The sequence below is a fragment of the Rutidosis leptorrhynchoides genome, chromosome 6, assembly GCF_046630445.1.
Source record: "Rutidosis leptorrhynchoides isolate AG116_Rl617_1_P2 chromosome 6, CSIRO_AGI_Rlap_v1, whole genome shotgun sequence".
Taxonomy (NCBI): domain Eukaryota; kingdom Viridiplantae; phylum Streptophyta; class Magnoliopsida; order Asterales; family Asteraceae; genus Rutidosis; species Rutidosis leptorrhynchoides.
This window is the reverse complement of record NC_092338.1, coordinates 289166987-289187836: the sequence shown is the minus strand read 5'-3', so window position 1 is coordinate 289187836 and position 20850 is coordinate 289166987. Positions and strand designations below refer to the sequence as shown.

General features: G+C 34.3%; 1 protein-coding gene and 1 non-coding gene across 3 annotated transcripts; both read right to left on the bottom strand.

Moving 5' to 3' along the window:
* Positions 1 to 2509: 2509 nt before the first annotated feature.
* LOC139852789 (transcription initiation factor IIF subunit alpha-like) lies at positions 2510 to 7921 on the bottom strand. Of its 2 annotated transcripts, none has more exons than XM_071842121.1 (11): positions 7858 to 7921; positions 7537 to 7747; positions 5854 to 6009; positions 5440 to 5585; positions 4898 to 5277; positions 4676 to 4791; positions 4064 to 4213; positions 3361 to 3567; positions 3076 to 3258; positions 2880 to 2972; positions 2510 to 2797 (listed from the first exon to the last, which is right to left on the bottom strand). In XM_071842121.1, exons 2-10 carry the CDS (start codon positions 7705 to 7707, stop codon positions 2883 to 2885), a joined length of 1599 nt encoding a protein of 532 aa, XP_071698222.1. In that variant the 5' UTR covers positions 7708 to 7747; positions 7858 to 7921; the 3' UTR covers positions 2510 to 2797; positions 2880 to 2882. The 2 variants fall into 2 exon arrangements, with proteins under 2 accessions (XP_071698222.1, XP_071698223.1); XM_071842122.1 differs by having other exon boundaries at positions 2510 to 2790.
* A 5403-nt stretch (positions 7922 to 13324) lies between these two features.
* LOC139856513 (small nucleolar RNA R71) lies at positions 13325 to 13431 on the bottom strand. The gene has a single exon (XR_011761990.1). It is a non-coding gene; the product is annotated as a small nucleolar RNA R71 (small nucleolar RNA).
* Positions 13432 to 20850: the final 7419 nt, after the last annotated feature.

Genomic DNA, 20850 nt, shown 5'->3' with positions numbered 1-20850 from the left:
GAAATGTGAGGAATTAGCATGGTATTTATAGAAGGTGATGGGGTGGCAAGGGTGGTGGTGGCCGTGGGTTATGGGGGGACAAGGGTGACAAACTTTTGCTTTTTGGTTAATGGTTGTCTAAAGTTGGTGCTTATGTTGGGATCTCATGCAACCATTGTGATTATGGTTAACAAAGTATGTTCCCTCTAATAAATGGGCATTTGTCTTACATTTATATGGGTCATAAACTTATTAAAATTGGGCTAATTAAATAGTCCATTAGCTAGAGTAGGGTGGGCTTGAGTCCAACAAGGTAGAAAGTCCAACAAGATTAACTAGTGAGCATAAGTAAATTACTAAGCATAATTAAGCAACCAAAAGCCCAAGTATTTGTTATTAGAAAATAACAATTAGTATTTCGTAGTCGTAATATTCCAATTACGACCAAAGTTAAACGTGTACCAAAACATACAGCTCGTTCTCAACGTCAAGTGACACTAACGGTCGTAAAAGCATTCGAGGATCAAGTTAAGTAACTAAGTATTTAATGGCACGTTGTATGATATAAAAAAAGGTAATTAATCATGAAATAAGATTCAGAATGTAATATAGCTCAGTACGCACAAATACGCAGTTTCGCAGAAAGTAACAAGCACAAAAGCAAGTCGAAAAAGTCGGGTCGTTACAAAAATTTTCAGATTTATAGCTTTTTTTTTAAAAATGTATAGGACACTACTAAATTTAACTACTCGGACCCGGTATATTTGTCGAATTCATAGTATTTTTTAGGGTAAACTACCACTAAAATAACATTCAAATATAATTGGTACCGGAAAAAAATTTGGGACCCCATTGAGTTATAATCTTGGAATCTCCACTGGTTACTGCTACGTCACAAATTAATAGTCATGTTTTGACTTTTAAAAGACTTTAAAATTAAATTTTTTAGTTATATAATTTTTGATGAAATTATACCAGATGAATGTACGCATAAAACTTAATTTATTCATATGCATTCATCAATCAAATATTATATAATACAAGAAATTTATTAAGACTTCAAAAGGTCTTTAAAGTCAAAGTTAGAAATATAGACTTTAAAAGTCAAAACATGACGATTAATTTGAAACATAAAAAATGAAACTTTTTTTTTTTTTTAAATAATTAAAACTGTTTGAAGGCTAACAGCTAGATAACTGATTAACTATAGGACCAATGCTCCGTACTCGATTATGCTATTCCATGAAAATTTGCAGTGCGAAGTGATATGAGGGCGTAATGAGGGTGAGGCCAGGGCGGGCTGGCGCCCTCGAAGGCGAAGCCCGTGTTAGACCGAGGACAGACCTCGATTGAAAATTCGATCTGGTCTAATAATAACTACAATCCACGTATCAAATGTTTAACTGACATGGTGTCATGTAACTTAAAAAATAAAAAACGATCGACCTTTTAGTAAGTAAAGCAATTAGAAAATAAGTTACAAGAAAAGTTAATCGGCCACTGCGTTGTAAAATAAATCAACAAAGAAATTTCAGTTTATATCCGTCATATGATCATCTTATTAAATATTAGTACCATCAAAAAAAAAATCCACATCCAATTCCAACCAACTCCATATTATTTATGCTACTCCCATCTCCATATCGATCTAACCAATGAAAACTTGGCTCGTTTCTTCGTTGTAGATTCTAGAATCAAGAATTGAATCAAGACATTACATATACTACCCAATATTATGGGTTCGAGTATTTGTTGTATGAAATCCTCACAACCAGCTAGAAATGCAATATCATCTTCAAACATTCTCATCGGTAAAAAATCACCCGTTGGGATAAGAAATAGTAAAGTTTACGAAGCCCATGAAGAAGAAAGAGTAAGAGTGTATAATGAAAATACAACCACCTTAAAAGATTGGTTGATTCAATCGCCAAACAACAACGCTGGTCATCATCATCATCATCATCTTCATGCATTAATGAAACCGACTAAACTACAAGTAGCTCTGATCAATGCATCATCACCACCACCCGATATTGTGAGTTCACCCGAGGTCAGAACAGAAGAGTTTTATACCCCAAGGATAAGTTTTTCTTCTGGTACACACACTGAGAAACTTAGCACTGTTGATGAAAGAGATGAAGATGCAAACGATAAAGGAATATCCAAGAGAAATGGTCGTAACAGTTTGAAGAAGACGGTTTCGTTTAGGTTTCCTCAAGAAGCTGATATTTTCATTTTCTACTCGCCCAAACAGGATTTTGTAACCTTTAATAATTGAGATATCAACTCTTGGCACATTTTTAATTTTCTGGCAGTTATTTTAATATAAAATGATAAATGAAAACTAGAAAGCCACATGAGCAAGCAGTAGTTGGTCAATCTGTTTATGCTTTGTTTTGGTGTTTATTGAATCTCCCATGGTAATGTAGACATTTGCTAGATACATATCACCACTTTTTTTCTTTTCTAATACAATTAGTTTCTGTTCGAATCTAAACAGATATTTATTAATTAATCAAAAACCTTAGTTTACTCCAATCTACGAATAGTATGGCAAGAAAATGGCCCATCATCATGAGCATATACAGAACATTAGACACCTGATTGTAAAAGTAAATGATTTAAAAGATATCTTAAAAACAGTTACAGTACCATCCTCTAAAAATAGATTGTGCAAAAGTTCACTCCAACTTAAACTTGTTACCAAAAGCAATGTAACGATAATATTGTATTTATAGTTATGTCAGCAATCCATCTTTCATCATATGTCCAGTCTCCTCAATCGACTCGGTTCATGCAAAGTATACCTGCCTGCATTCTAAAGTGATCCATAAGTTGCTAAAGCAGATTAAATATTAAGGAGACAGGTAAATGGTTAGGATTAATTAACAATATCAAACCTCTCAGTTGTCTTTCAACACCACATAACTGACACCGTTAGTCTTCTGAATTTTGCAAAACTTCTTCAGGATATCTGAAAATGCACGCTTGTCCTGCAACGAAAAGCATATATATTGTTTGATGACAAAGAAAGTATAAAACACACATTTACAAATAAACACTAAATCAGAAACTTGTGAAACCAAAGATAAATACCTCGTTAGACCTTAACCGAGGTTTAAACTCAGCAACAAGATCATGTGTGGTTACACGCCCCTGTTGCAACAAAACTGCTCTGATTTCATCTTCTGTCGCAAGTACAGTAGATGATGAAACTGCTGGTGTTGTTGATGGTTCACCATTAGCGGGCGTATTAATTTTTGCAGCAGAAACTGGCTCCTGAAACCCAAAACCAATCATGAAACCTGAATTGTCTTTAAAAGATATATCTATCTATACTCTATAGCAATGTTTGTAATCAAAGTGTAGTTCAGAGTTTACATATTCTGTTTTCACTTTTTTTGAAACTGGGCCATTTGATGTTTCAGCCTCGTCATTATTTTTCCTTTTTCCCTTGGCTGTTTTGGAAGAAGACGGGGTTCCTCGAGCAGCACTATTGTCAGCGAGTTTGTCTTTAGGTTGATTGTTACGCTTTGAGGAAGCATTATTGGGTTTTCGTGCAAGAGCAGGAGAACTTTCATCTTCAATCTATTGCAAAACAAAGTGAAATAACCATCACAATCTAAATACCTACTTAACCAAAAACGAGCCCAAAATATGACAAAAGCACAATTAATGAGACCTCCAATAGTTCAAGTATGAGTTCTCAACTAAGCACTGATATATATGTCTTTGCATTTCAATGCAAGGTAGCAAAAAATGCTCCGAGTACTCGGTCGGACTTTTTAGTAAGTACTCGGATGTTGATCTAGTTTGACTTTGACCGAGTTTTGAATGATTTTCGAGTAAACCCCTGTTTGACCATGTTTTGACCGAGTCTGACCGAGTACTCCCTGAGTTGCAAAAACCGAGTACTCGTCGAGTAATTCTGAGTTCTGCAACACCGTTTAAATGAACACTAGAAGTGATCTCTAGTGATGTATCAAATGTTGTGTGTAACGTTATGAATTCAACACCCAAATATGTATAAATATAGGGCTTTACTAAGTTTTAAAAAATTAATAAATCAAGTTAAGAAGCTTACATCATCGTCGGCGTCGTCATCGTCGCCATATTGTTCGGGTCCTGATTCATTATATCCATTATTATTTTTCCCGAGCAGCTTCTTCAATTCCTTTCCAGATTGACTCAGTCCTCCTTCATCTTCTTCATTCTCTTCCTCATCTTCTTCATCCTGGAGAATATATTTATATTTAATGCTCATTAAACTGTCACAATAACAATGCACATGTCTCTTGATCCAAATTATAAGAGTTAAAACCAGCTAGACATCTTAAGAAACTTCAAATGTTAAGACAATCATGTATTCGCCAAGGAAGAAAAGAAAAGAATCCATTAAATTTGATATGTACCCTTACATCTTGATCCCGAGTATTTATAGAAGACGAATCAAGAAAAAAAAATCGACCTGCTGAGCTCTCCAATAAGCTATATTAAATCCAAATTTTTGTAGAAAAATTTAATTACGAAAATATTTCCTTAGTGGAAGACTCATATTACTTTCTTCACAAAACGGTCTCGAGTTTGACAACCTATCTCATATCCAATTTCTAACTGGTTCAAGAAATTGGAATTTTTCAATCATTTAATCAGTTACCACTAGTTTATTCCAAGTTTCCAACAAAACTATGCACACCTGTTTAATTTCGGGAGGGGCAGGAATTTCAGGGGCCAAATCCTCCCGTTCCTCAGGATGATTACCCACAGCTTCATCATCGTCAGTAAAAATCTCCTCATGCTCCCAGTCATCACCTGTAACCACAAAAATAAAAAAAAATATTATAAAATTGCAGATCCAGTTTTGGAACATTCGAGAAGTGAATCAACACTATCTAACTAAAAGAGAGGAAATCATTACCCTTCTCAATATCATCATCATCAAAATCAAGATCACCGCCTCTAGGACCTTCCTCATCATCATCATCGCCTCCTCTCTGATTTAATCCAAGTCTGTTTTTCAGAGCAGACGCTTCGTCTTCATCTTCATCTTCTTCACCACGGTCTGACACATTTGCCACGTCATCATCATTGACATTTTTCTTACGCCCTCGTCCACCAGCACCACCACTTTCCTTGTCGCCGATTCTTTCAACTTCACCAAAAGCAGCAGCACCGTTATTTGCTGCTTTCATCATCCATCTATGATAACCATCTGCAGTTTTCCTTCTATTTTTTATCTTTTCCTCTGCTTCCTCAAGTGTCAGTTGCTTATACTGTGCAACTTTGTTAAAGTTGTACCTAAACATCAAATTCAATGAATAAGCATCTCCTATACACCACTAAAAGTCAACTTTGTTCAACAAAGTTTGACAAAGTTTGACTAAGTTTGACCGAGTTTGACCATGTTTGACCGAGTGATTCCTGGTTCTGCAACACTGCTAAAGACATAATTGTACATACCATGAACCAGTAGGAATCGCAACAAACTCCTTCCCTTGTAGCATTAGAAGGTAGTATGTTGATGTCTGTGCACCCTCAAGAACACCCTGAAACCTAAACTGACCAGTTTCATCCTCCAAAAGCCAAGGTTTGTTCTTGTATTTCTCCTACAAGATCAGCAATCTTTGACAATAAAACAAGCCAAGATGCCAGAAAGTCCAGAATATTACTAGCAATACAGCTGAAGAACAAATAAGTGACTACATGTAGATTGACAAACAACAGTTATCATGTAAAAAGTATGAATATAATTTATCTTCACCATTTAATCCACACACATTCAATCTTGCACACACGACCTACGAATATTTATAACCAGTAGCGAAGATCATACCACTGAAGAAATATAGTTTTATGCTTATCACGTAAATATACCCGTATGGTATCTGTGACTTGACGTCCTTGTAATCCTTCTTTCTGGAGAGACCACTTGTTGTCGTTCTTTTTCTTTGAGAATCTTGGTAAACCAGTCATAAATCTTCCTATAAAGTAATTCTTATCGCTCGATGAACTTGCCCGTACATTATATTCCTATTTAATAAATCAATCAGATAAAGATCTAACGTCAGATACTCAAGAAATAGAGCATTAAACAGCGATCCATAGACAAATAAAGATACATTGAACAGTTTAATGGCACTTGGGGCCATGGTTCAGTTAGTTCAACCAAGTAGAAATAGAGTTGACATAAATAAAATGTCTCTCAAAAGAGTTCATCAAACAACACAATACACATTACTGTTTCCATTCTAATTGAGAAGTCGGTATTTCATCTACTGTATGTTTCATCAAAAAATAGCTTCCTATTTTGGACTTACAAAACTTAGATGAGAAGGTAAACGTCGGAATCCTGCTCTAAAAATCAGTCACAAGAGTAAAAATGTATTTCTAGAATTGATGAACACATAAATAGATATAGTATGACAAATATATTTTTCGCAAGTTGCAACATAGTTTACAATTATGTGTATTGATGAAGTCAATATAACTCTGTTTATCACGAATAAACCGTAAAACCATGACATTGCAATACATTGATAATGCTATCATATACACATCCAAATCAAGGAGTCAAAAACTGAACAGAATGAGACAGAAGAATAGATATGATAGACAGGCATCGATAGACAGGCCAATTAATGCCCACTTTAACCGACTGATTTAATAGAATTTGAAGCACAATAGGGTTGTAGGGTGCTTTTAGCTGAATTCTATGTTTGTTGCAGACAAAACTTAACTTGCTGCCTACATTGGTCCCAATTCTTGATTTACAAACAATTCTTAGATGATATCTGATTCCTCTATCTTATAACAAAACAGGTACTCGGCATCAAATGCGACCTTAGATAATCACATGCTATTTCAAAGACGGTTTATGCCTTCATCAAAATGAACAGTTAAAACCTCAAACTTATGGAAGCATGAGTACTTCCAATGGAAGATGATTTACTTTAAAATTCAAATTATGACAGGTCTTTCCTCTATTTTATAAATACTCCTCTCTTGCATCACCTGATATTTAAATACTCACTGAACGGTAGAAAATTTGAAACACATTTTAACAGGAAGCCCTAATGTAAAAAAAAAAAAAAAACAAAATTAAATCTGGTAACATTCGTTACATTGTATTACTATTCTCAATTACCATTCTATCACAAACTATCGTCTCATTCGAATAACAACTGTTTAATCGTTTAGCTTGTCTATCATCTACTATGTACTAAAGTATTGTTCTTAGAATATCAGATAAGTGGTGATCCAATCGTCTTCCAAACGCCTGAACAATCCTTATACGAATGTAGCCTGTTTTCCTATTCAAAGCTCAACATAGCATACATCTACACAGCTAAACTGAACGGTGTTAATTACAAAACCCTAATTAAATTCGTAGTTATGAATAAACAGAGATAATGCAAACGGTTGAGTTGAATTGTAAACATATAATAATATAATATTCATTCATTATAACATAACATTATAACATTATAATGTATGTATATCATATGTACTTAATTATAATTATAGTTATTATTATAATAATTATAAAGAGTAACATACCCTTATTAAACGAGTAATGGTGGTGCCACAATCACGGCACGTATGCTTCATCCCAGCCATCGTTTTGCCGCAATTGACACAAAGAGTCATGTGTTTACAATTGCTGCCGTACAAGTCCACCGTTGATCTACAACCGTCGCATGACGCCTTTAACATCAAATTAAACGACATCGCTAAACCTTAAATTTCAAACAATGAAACCCGCCAAACTCTACAGAATGATAAGTATGATCAGTATTAATTTTAATAGAAACAGATGTAATCGAAACGGAATTCGCAGTCTGATAATTGTTGTTGTTATTGTATATAGATTATTAGAACCTGTGACTGTGAGGATCCGATAATTTGAAAATCGAATGAGACGAGCAACGAAAATCAATGTGCCTCTCGGCTTTTTATATTTATAACAAAGTAACAAACCGACTCAATAATATATTGTATTGTTTCTTTGTTTTTGGCTTTAGCATCCGATAATTGTTCTTTTGTTTTTTCTTATTTCGTTGCATTTATTTTCGCATTATTTGTATTGTTTCTTTGTTTTTGGCTTTAGCATCTTGCTAGCCTCTTAATATATTGTTGCTGTTCGAAAAAAAAAACAAACCGACTCAAACTTTTTTTTTTTTCCCCTCTAATAAAAGACATTAATTTAAAATAGGTGGAAAATATTTTGTTATTCTTAGAAAAAATCTACCCTATATTAAATGACTTGTACCTTTTTACATAATTAGTGACCGTAATTTGCATAAGTTCTGTTAATGGTCCTATAATTAACAGTCGTTAAAAATCTCCTTGAATCATAATATTTGAGACACACATGAGGCTATTTTGGTCTTATCACTTTATAAACTAATGCTTTTAGGAGGACAATTGATTAATTTGTATTGTATTTGTATTTGTATTTGATGTTATTTCATTATTAAGAAATAAGAAGTAGCTTTAAAGCAAATCAAAATGACTACAACAAATAAACCAGTCGTTTTATTTTTTAAACTTTCATATTAGATTGTGTTTATGATTTGTACGGTTTAATACTTTTATATTTTTACGACATTTTCCTTAGATTTCTCTATGCTACATGTTTGTGTTAAAGTTGCATGATTTAGTACTCTTAGATTTGATTGTTATTTGTTTTGACGTATGATCAATCCTAAATGTGATGTTTAGATCTAATTTAGGAATCGAGTGCAATGGAGGGTGGATGGTGATGTTGATAATGTTTTTGAGACCTTATGATCGTCTTTCACTTAGATTTAAGTGATCAATCACCATGTTCCGGTCTTGATCGCATTACATTGGCTTGATTATGATTGAGACTTGGGCGTATTCACAAGCGAACCATAAAAACAGAGCAATTGCACAGAATCAACAACTTAAAATGAGAGGCCAAGCTCCCTATTTATTGGTTTGGGACATCTGCGGAATCAATGTTCGCGCAGAAGCATCAAATCCGCAATGTTTATGCGGGACATCTTCGCAATCTTAAATTATGCGCAGAACCGCAATTTCTTGGCGCAATGTGCAGTTGCTTATTTATCTCCGCGGTTCTATTTGCACTAGTATTTGAATTGCCTTTTACACTTAAAATATATATATATATATATATATATATATATATATATATATATATGTGTGTGTGTGTGTGTGTGTGTGTGTGTGTGTGTGTGTGTGTGTGTGTGTGATCAAGTCCCCCCAGTTTATTGTGTTATATTTACATAGAAAATATAACATAATAAACTCTAAAAAATGTAGTTTAAAATGTATTTCTCAAACGGTCCGCAAAATTTAATCTGTTACGTATATAATATTATGTTTGACAAATAGTGCGTGTCCCATCAGCGTTTTCTAACGGCTCTTTTATAACCGTTGATATACTTCTGCAGTCTTATAGCCGTTGATCATAATCATTGCGAATAACCTTTAACGTTTCATTTAACACGATAAATAGGATCGGTTTCTATTCAATTTCACTTTACTCTTTCGCATTCATCTTTCTTTCTATTAAAGCGCTATCATCTACATCTACGCTGATTAATACTTTTATCTGCCTGACGCTTATTATTCACATCCTTACCTCATTCCCTTCTTAATCTTTTTAATTTCAATCTTTGCTTATTTGATCATGGCCTCTCCTTCTACACCTCAGTCTTCTACCGCAACTACTGCCGATAAATTCTCATCATATATGACAGATGAGAAGATCGAGCAATTGAAGATCAACTATCCACTATTGGATAAGTTTTTACCAATTGCTCCCGCTGAGGATGAGAGGGCGAACAACCCGCCAAAAGGGATGATTTCGGTTTATGAAACCGCTGTGTTTCAAGGAAATCTCATATTTCCACTGACCGATTTCTTTTTGGGTGTTTGCGATTCATACAACATCGCCATCGCCCAATTGCATCCGTATGAAGTCGCTAAGATTGTTTTATTTGAAATGTATTGCAAGGCGATCAATAAGCAGCCCTTAATTGATGTGTTTCGCAGCTTCAACACTTTCACGCCAACTGACCGCGGATGGTTTACGCTCAAATCACGCCAAGGTGTGATTACAAGTCCCAAGGCGTCTATAGGAAACTGGCGTAGATCTTTCTTCTTTATTAAAGCTGAAGCATTGCGGGAGCATTAAAACTTACTTTGCTGGTTAATGTAGCTAAATCAAAGTGCGCTGGAGCGTAAGGATCTTGATGAAATTGGCGAAGAATTATTAGGGGAAGTTAAAAATGTGCACTTAGCAGTTCGCCAATATAGTCATATTCCACTACATTTAGGCCAAGTTTCTATGTATTGGCCTTGGAATAATTACAATGTCGCTTTATTTGACGCGACCAATAGAGGGATGTAGCACAATCGTATGATGCGCATGAAGTGTATTTATTTTTTGCATATGATATATTGACGCTTCTTATTTTTTGCAGAAATATTTCTTTCTTATTTAATGGTGTTAGAAGATGTTAATGGTTGTAAAGCTATTTGCCGCCCAAAAGAAGGTGGCAGCTCCTCTGCGGTTATTGAAGAGCCAATACTTAATTCATTGACCATTCTAGAAGGTACTGACAAAGGCAACCGTTAAAGCAATACTGCAAGTGAGCCAATTGCGCAAGAAAGTAAGCGCAAACGTCCACGCATCTCTCCAATTGCAGAAGAAGTATCCGGGAAGAGCAAAGAGAAAAGTAAGTCATATTTTTGCGCAATAATTACACGCTATTATCTTTGCAATTGCCTTGCCGTTTATTAAATGTTTATCTTATGATTTGTAGCTGATCCTGTTGATCTGACAGCGGACACAGAGGAAACAGAAGAGGTGATATCGCTCCATTTATATATATTTTATTTCGCGATATCTACCTCGCTTTGCTCGGTTTTTGACTATCTCGAAGCCTATTTAGTGTGTTATTGAGCTAATTGGTAAATTAAGGGCTAAGGAGTTGATTTGGTGTAAAATTGACCAAATCATGGGCAAAATTGGCTAAGAAAATGACAAGTTCAGGAAACAGCTCAAAAAGCACCACTCTTGTGAAGGAGCGCCGCTCCTGTGAAGGAGCGCCGCTCCTGAAGGCCCAAAAGCGCCGTTCCAGAAGGAAAAGCGGCGCTATTATGCACGATTTGTCTCCATTTTTCTTCAGTGAGCAAAAGCGTCGTTCTAAATGTCAAAAGCGTAGCTCCTGATCAGCCAAAAGCGTCGCTCCTCAACAAAAGCGTCGCCCCTGTTCAGAGCTAAAAGTGGCGTTCCAAAGTTGAAAGCGTCGCTCCTCACCAAGCCAAAAGCACCGCTCCTGAAGTAAAATCGGCGCTCCTGACGCTGTTTCAACCCAGATTTTCAGCACTATAAAAGGAACGAGATTAGGTCATTTTTCATATGCATCTTTGGAAGAAGTTGCTTAAGGTCCAAATTTCACACACTAAACCCTAATTTCATCATTCATTGGTGTTTAAGGGTGGATTCAAGGAAGCTAGCTCAAGATTCATCATTGTTTAGCTTAGATCTTCATCTTCTTTACATTTTGGGTTGTAATCTTCACTTTACTCTTCATATTTAGCATTGATTACTTGTAATAACTTGAAGATGATGATGATTTACATTTCTGTGCTTATTATTAGTTTAATTTTAGCTATGATTGGCTAAATCTCTTATGTTTGCTTATATATGAATCTCTAATGCTAGTGTTTGCCCGAAATCAATTGTTTATTGTTCTTTGAATGAATTACATGATCATGTGTTGTTAAGTTGGCTAAAGATCTATTACTATGAGTTTGTTTTAGGCTTGACTTTGATTACATATGTTGTGTAGCTCTCTTAGTGATTTGAGAAGTGAATCAATATGTGCTTCAACACCTTAGGTGATCTAGACAACTAGTTTAGGAATTGTAAGTGATTGTGTTCTTGATCTAGGTTGGTTTTCGATTGGCCTCTAGTCAACATAGTAATGCCGATTATCTTAAGTGATTTTGATAGTTGGAAGTTTTAAGTGATTTTAACCTTTGCTCAATCTCAATGACCAAATCATGCTTAACTCGATCTTAAGATATGAAGCTTATGTGAATTCGTGGAGTATCATTTGATTTGAGGTTTAGTAGTGATGCTAAGTATTTAATAGTTCGACAACTAATGAGATAGCAATATAGGCAAAATGGGGTAAGCCGAGCATAGAGAGGATTAGATAAGTGAACACGTCTTAGTTAATTTGTTTTAAGTCTTAATACTTCACTACTTGTTTCTTGTTACTAGTTTAGTTGATAAATTTAGGTTTTTTTAATTGTGTAAGTTTTAGTTGTTAGTTGATATCAATCGAACCCCCCCACCCCAATCAAATAAACCCTAGGACAATTGATAGTTTCAAATATACGACTTACACCGTGTCTCTTGGGACGAACTTGATAAGAATACTTACATCAAAGTGCTATAATAACCAGGTTCTAAGTGCTCGTTAGTTGTGTGTGCTTATTTGTAATATTTGAATCTTGTATAAATTTAGAGGGTAAAAGATGTATTGTCATGCACGCATCAAACTTTCTTGGCGCCGCTGCCGGGGATTACGGTTAGCTTTGTTCGTTATTTGATTTAAACTTTTAATTGTTCCATCCTTTCGTATGGGTTCACTCTTACGGAAGTTACTTTTTGCATTTTATATTATTATTTTCGTTTGGAAAACCGCGTGTGTTTGTGTTGTGATTGAAGGATATGTACCTTTGGTGTATGAAAACAAGGTCTCACAAGGATCAAGAATTCACATAACTATTTTCTGATCCAGAAAGATACGTGCACGGGGTTTATAATCGTAGAGAAGAAAGGGTATTAAGAAAGAATTTCGAAGCTTTGCCATTTTGTTTAGAAGAGATGGATCCAAACGGTTATCCGATTCACAATGAAGAGGGCAATCCTAATGGTCCTCCGGTTAATCAAGAATTATTGAATGATCCAAACGACAAACCAATGTAGAACGCTAGATTGGTTGCACCAACAATGATAGCACCGGCTATTACAAAACCACCAATTGAAGCTGATAATTGGAAGATCGAGAGTAACTTTTTCACGTTGATCAAGGATACATACTTTCATGGGTTGATAGATGAAAGTCCGTTCGAACACATTCAACACTTTAATGATCTTTGTGATATTTACAAAACCAAAAACGTCACCGATGACGCTTTTAAGCTAAGGGCATTCCCCTTCACACTTCAAGGAGACGCAAAAGCGTGGATGCGAAGTTTATCATCCGATTCCATAAGGTCTTTTCAAGAATTAACAAACGAGTTTATCAATCATTTCTTTCCACCATCAAAAGTATAGCGGCTTAGAATGGAGATTAATGGGTTCACACAACGGGGTGATGAGAGTTTGTATGATGCATGGGTACGATTTAAGAAGCTACTAAGAGCTTGCCCACCGCATGGTTTGACGAAGAAGGAGTATATCAACACATTCTATCGAGGTTGTAATATGTTAACGAAGCGATATCTTGATTCTTCATCCGGTGGGGTATTTATGTACAAATCACCAAACGCAGCCGAAATTATGCTAGAAGACATCTCGGTCAACACTTATGAATGGGCACTTTGTAATACCCCGTCAGAATTCACTAACGGAATATTAACTCTGGTCCCACAGTTTAGCGGGCGCGCCCTCTATATGAGACGTTTCCGAAAAGTATTCGCATTTATTATCAAATCAAAGTCATTTATTAAAGAAAATGTATCTGGAAAATGTTTGACATAAATGACTAATGTAAATGAACCCCAAAACATCTCGAAAGAAAATAGTTTAAATGCGAATATTTTTTCTTTAAATGAAAATGATATAATATGCTGGATGTCGTCCAGTTCTAGCAGCAAACAACACAATAACTTATGTTAAGCGGAAGCACTACCTCTATGTACCTGAGATAAAACATGCAAAACGTCAATGAAAAATGTTGAGTGAATCTACAGGTTTAGTAAATCATTTCGTAAGGTAGGCCACAAGATTTTCTGGAAAACATCGTAAGAAAAGTATACATTATCATGAGCACTTGATTATAAAGCTTTAACCTTTGCGTATAGCCGAGCCACACGTCTTCAGTTTACCCTATCTTAGCGATACACCGATCAAGTGTACGAGTAGCAACAAAATAAGCACCAGTTTATGTTGCGGTGAGGTTTGTCAAACCTAACGGTACCGTCCCTATAAGTCGAGCTTACAAAGTAACTAATATAATCAAACTAAGGGATTTTTGATCTGAACTCATATGTATAGTTGTTTAAGTTACTTGTGCCTAATATGTAAAACATTTGTAAAAAGCATGCATCTCATCCCTGTAAAAATGTAGTAAGCACTGTAGACTCACCTTAGCAAAAGCACTTGTAAATATCTTACCAAAACGTACGGTTGTCGAACAATCTCGACTGAACAACGCAACATAAACAAGTAAATCATCTTAAGTATACACTTATATGTCAAACCATGTCAACCCATAGTGTACGTAAAGTCATAGTGCTCAGACTGACTCAACGAACAAGTAAAAGCCAACTAATCCAAGCAAGTCCACAAAAGTCAACCAAAAAGTCAACTCGGTGAAAGTGGTCAACTAAAGTCAAACATCTCAGTAGGTCATGCAAACATGGTCAACAAGTCAAACCTAGGTCAAATATCATTTTACAACTCATAGTAAAGCAAATTGCACTTTTGCATTTTAAAGCATGCCTTAGAAATTCGTACGTCGTAGAAAGATTCAACTATAGATCATAGCACACAAATCATTTAATTATGAACAACTCCATATCATAACTATACTTAAAATCGATTCCAAAAATTCATGCCAAAGCCTCATACGATATATAAAAGTCAGAAGTCTGAAGGAGTCTAGTTACGGTTTACTAAATCAGTTTTGAAATATTTCTCAGAAAATATAGAAAATATATTTTGAGGAACGGCCAATTGGAGTCATCTAAAAACATTCCAAAATTTTAGTGTTAAAATAATCAAATACATCTCTTTAGCCAATTTGTACAGTTTAATCAATCTTTACAGACCTTACCAGTTTTGTTCATCAAACAGACATATCACTTAGACGAGCATATATCTCATGGAAAATCATATTTCATAAGTTTGCATACAAATAAAATATGTCAAGTACATATAAAATAACATATTCTAGAAGATCAAAGTCTCAATCAACTCCTAGTTCACTCTAACAATTTTTATGTAACTTTAAAAATCGATTCAGCTCAGTTTAAGAACCAAATCTTCGTTTTGACATAACGGGGTCCAAATTGCATAACTTTTCATAAGGAATACAATAGTACACTTTTTATAAGCAAAAACACAAAGTATGCAACTCTGAAAATTCGGATTACGAACAAAACCTAGTCAAATCTTCGATTAAGCATATCTTAAGCGTACAATAACGAAATCACGCAAAATCAGAGTCTAAAATTAATAACTTTTTGATATATTTCCATTAAAACATATTACAAGATCAGTTCTCATGTTAACTTAATCAAATCATTAAAATATAAATTCGTGTTTCATGCAAACAACGTTAATCAAGCAATCAAACGATAATTAACAACACAAGACACCATTAATTGAGCACTAGACTCTAATACACTATGAAATTGAACAAAATTCAAATTTATAAAAACTAGGGTTAGCAAGTATACCTCTAATGATCAAATTGCTTATACTATCGCGTAGAGAACGATGCGTAGAACAACATTCGTGTTGAAGGTTTGATCTAATTTTGAGTTGTGAGTGGTGTTATGGTGGTGATGGTGGTCGTCGATGGTGAGAGCAAGGGAGGGAGATCTGCGTAATTTTTTTCAGGTTTCTAATTAGGTTTATGTTAAGTTAGTTCTATTTATATTTAATTAGTTTAGGGCCTAACTACACCAAACTAATGATCCACTACACAAAATAAGTCCAATATGGGGGTGTTGGGGAGGGTTCGGCCGAATGGCCCTTATAGGGGGTCATTGGGCTCGTTTTGCTTAATTGCTCATATGCGTGTGGTCCGTTTCGAATGACGTTAACCGTACCGGGCCTCCGGAACGTTAACTAGTCGTTGAAACAAAATCACCGGATTTAATTCACTAAATAAATAATAAATTAAATTAGTTTTTCTCAAAGTCAATAATTATTAAAAATAATTATTTCGTCGTTTTTCTGAGTTCCGTAAACCGTAAAGCTTTCTAGGCGACATTCTTAATCGTAACGTTTCCTAGTTATTTTGCTATCCGAAATAAGTTCATAAATTAATATAACATATTAATTCAAAAATCTCTTTAATAAGCATGTATTTAATTCTATTAAACACACAAGTCTAAGTAAACACCGTTAAATACTTAACAGATAAGTAACGAAAGTAAACGGAAAAATTCCGGTTGTTACATTACCCACCTGTTATGAAAAATTTCGTCCCGAAATTTTAGTGCTCATCCACCGCAGTCGTCTCCTCGAGAAATAGTTGCGGATACTTAAGTCTCATCTGATCTTCACGTTCCCACGTGAATTCTGGTCCTCTATGGGCATTCCATCTAACCTTAACAATCGGAATTCTGCTTTGCTTTAATTGCTTAACCTCGTGACCCATAATCTCAACAGGTTCTTCAATGAAATTAAGCTTAGGATCAACTTGCACTTCGTCTAAGGGAATTACCAAACTTTCATCTGATAAACATTTCTTCAAATTGGAAACATGAAAAGTATCGTGAATCTCACTAAGTTCTTGCGGTAACTTCACTCTGTACGCTACCGGTCTAATTCTTTCGGTAATCTCAAATGGTCCAATATATCTCGGACTTAGCTTGCCTCTTTTACCAAAATGCACTACACCCTTCCAGGGTGACACTTTGAGCATAACTTTGTCTCCAACCTGAAATTCTAAATCTTTCCTTCTAACATCGGCATAACTCTTTTGACGATCTCGGGATATTTTCATTCTCTCTCGTATCTGCGCGATCTTCTCTGTCGTTTCGTGTACAATCTCAGGACCAGTTAACTAACTATCTCCTAACTCAGTCCAACATATAGGTGACCTGCACTTTCTGCCATACAGTGCTTAAAAAGGCGTTGCCTTTATACTTGCGTGATAACTATTGTTGTAAGAAAACTCTACTAACGGTAGATGTCTATCCCATCCAATTCCAAAGTCAATAACACATGCTCTTAACATGTATTTTAATGTCTGAATGGTCCTCTCACTTTGACCATCAATCTGTGGATAGTATGCTGTACTCATGTCCAAACGGGTTCCCATGGCATCTTGCAAAGCTTGCCAGAATCTAGATGTAAATCTACTATCTCTGACGGAAATAATGGATAGCAGCACTCCATGTCGAGAAACTACTTCCTTTATGTAGATCTGCGCCAACCTCTCCATCTTGTCTGTTTCTTTAATCGGTAGAAAATGAGCAGGCTTTGTAAGACGATCAACGATAACCCAAATCGTATCATAACTGTAGTGACCCGAACTTTTCCATGTTTATATATATTAATTGAGATTGATATTTACATGATTAAATGTTTCCAAAATGTTAAGCAATCAAACTTGTTAAGACTTGATTAATTGAAATATGTTTCATATAGACAATTAACCACCCAAGTTGACCGGTGATTCACGAACGTTAAAACTTGTAAAAACTATATGATGACATATATATGGATATATATATATATATATATATATATATATATATATATATATATATATATATATATATATATATATATATATATATATATATATATATATATATATATATATATATATATATATAGTTAACATGATACTATGATAAGTAAACATATCATTAAGTATATTAACAATGAACTACATATGTAAAAATAAGACTACTAACTTAATGATTTTTAAACGAGACATATATGTAACGATTATCGTTATAAAGACATTTAATGTATATATATCATATTAAGAGATATTCATACATGATAATATCATGATAATATAATAATTTAAAATCTCATTTGATATTATAAACATTGGGTTAACAACATTTAACAAGATCGTTAACCTAAAGGTTTCAAAACAACACTTACATGTAACGACTAACGATGACTTAACGACTCAGTTAAAATGTATATACATGTAGTGTTTTAATATGTATTTATACACTTTTGAAAGACTTCAATACACTTATCAAAATACTTCTACTTAACAAAAATGCTTACAATTACATCCTCGTTCAGTTTCATCAACAATTCTACTCGTATGCACCCGTATTCGTACTCGTACAATACACAGCTTTTAGATGTATGTACTATTGGTATATACACTCCAATTATCAACTCTTAGCAGCTCATGTGAGTCACCTAACACATGTGTGAACCATCATTTGGCAACTAGCATGAAATATCTCATAAAATTACAAAAATATGAGTAATCATTCATGACTTATTTACATGAAAACAAAATTACATATCCTTTATATCTAATCCATACACCAACGACCAAAAACACCTAAAAACACTTTCATTCTTCAATTTTCTTCATCTAATTGATCTCTCTCAAGTTCTATCTTCAAGTTCTAAGTGTTCTTCATAAATTCTACAAGTTCTAGTTACATAAAATCAAGAATACTTTCAAGTTTGCTAGCTCACTTCCAATCTTGTAAGGTGATCATCCAACCTCAAGAAATCTTTGTTTCTTACAGTAGGTTATCATTCTAATACAAGGTAATAATCATATTCAAACTTTGTTTCAATTTCTATAACTATAACAATCTTATTTCAAGTGATGATCTTACTTGAACTTGTTTTCGTGTCATGATTCTGCTTCAAGAACTTCGAGCCATCCAAGGATCCGTTGAAGCTAGATCTATTTTTCTCTTTTCCAGAAGGTTTATCTAAGGAACTTAAGGTAGTAATGATGTTCATAACATCATTCGATTCATACATATAAAGCTATCTTATTCGAAGGTTTAAACTTGTAATCACTAGAACATAGTTTAGTTAATTCTAAACTTGTTCGTAAACAAAAGTTAATCCTTCTAACTTGACTTTTAAAATCAACTAAACACATGTTCTATATCTATATGATATGCTAACTTAATGATTTAAAACCTGGAAACACGAAAAACACCGTAAAACCTGATTTACGCCGTCGTAGTAACACCGCGGGCTGTTTTGGGTTAGTTAATTAAAAACTATGATAAACTTTAATTTAAAAGTTGTTATTCTGAGAAAATGATTTTTATGAACATGAAACTATATCCAAAAATTATGGTTAAACTCAAAGTGGAAGTATGTTTTCTAAAATGGTCATCTAGACGTCGTTCTTTCGACTGAAATGACTACCTTTACAAAAATGACTTGTAACTTATTTTTCCGACTAGAAAACTATACTTTTTCTGTTTGGATTCATATAATAGAGTTCAATATGAAACCATAGCAATTTGATTCACTCAAAACGGATTTAAAATGAAGAAGTTATGGGTAAAACAAGATTGGATAATTTTTCTCATTTTAGCTACGTGAAAATTGGTAACAAATCTATTCCAACCATAACTTAATCAACTTGTATTGTATATTATGTAATCTTGAGATACCATAGACACGTATACAATGTTTCGACCTATCATGTCGACACATCTATATATATTTCAGAACAACCATAGACACTCTATATGTGAATGTTGGAGCTAGCTATACAGGGTTGAGGTTGATTCCAAAATATATATAGTTTGAGTTGTGATCAATACTGAGATACGTATACACTGGGTCGTGGATTGATTCAAGATAATATTTATCGATTTATTTCTGTACATCTAACTGTGGACAACTAGTTGTAGGTTACTAACGAGGACAGCTGACTTAATAAACTTAAAACATCAAAATATATTAAAAGTGTTGTAAATATATTTTGAACATACTTTGATATATATGTATATATTGTTATAGGTTCGTGAATCAACCAGTGGCCAAGTCTTACTTCCCGACGAAGTAAAAATCTGTGAAAGTGAGTTATAGTCCCACTTTTAAAATCTAATATTTTTGGGATGAGAATACATGCAGGTTTTATAAATGATTTACAAAATAGACACAAGTACGTGAAACTACATGTAGTGACCCGAACTTTTCCATGTTTATATATATTAATTGAGATTGATATTTACATGATTAAATGTTTCCAACATGTTAAGCAATCAAACTTGTTAAGACTTGATTAATTGAAATGTAACGACCCGCCAAAATCGCTATTGACGCGGTACGTTATCTACGGTCCCACAGCGAGGTTTCGACCTCTATATGATACGTTTTGATAAAATATTGCTTTCATTTTTTTTTTTAAATACTTTCTATACATAGAAAGTTTACCAAAATATAGACATATCCCAAATATATATGACAACTTATACAAAATGACTAAATCATCAATTTATTTAATAACATATTATAACAATAATATTTGAATGCAATGTCTTTTTGAAAATATGGCATAAAAGACTCCATGCAGCACCTTGAGCAAATAGCAAGCAGACAGCGGAAGCACTTTTGAAAAACCTGAGAATAAACATGCTAAAAGTGTCAACCAAAAGGTTGGTGAGTTCATTAGTTTATCATAAACAATCATTTTCATTATTTTAATAGACCACAAGATTTCCGTCTATAAATATATGTACACTCGCAAGTGTATAAAAATATTCTATAAGTTGTAGGCACCCGGTAACAAGCCTTAACGTTCATGTTTTACCCTCTGAAGTACACCAGATCAGGTGTGTTTAAAATAACCTCGAAGTACTAAAGCATCTCATAGTCAGGATGGGGTTTGTCAGGCCCAATAGATCTATCTTTAGGATTCGCGCCTACCGTACATAGACAAG

Coding starts and splice junctions, on each gene's coding strand:
- LOC139852789 (XM_071842121.1), bottom strand. CDS start 7,707: ATGTCGTTTAATTTGATGTTAAAGGCGTCATGCGACGGTTGTAGATCA. Junction 4,214..4,675: donor CCCCTCCCGAAATTAAACAG/GTGTGCATAGTT, acceptor TATATTCTCCAG/GATGAAGAAGATGAGGAAGA. Junction 2,973..3,075: donor CTCGGTTAAGGTCTAACGAG/GTATTTATCTTT, acceptor TTTTCGTTGCAG/GACAAGCGTGCATTTTCAGA.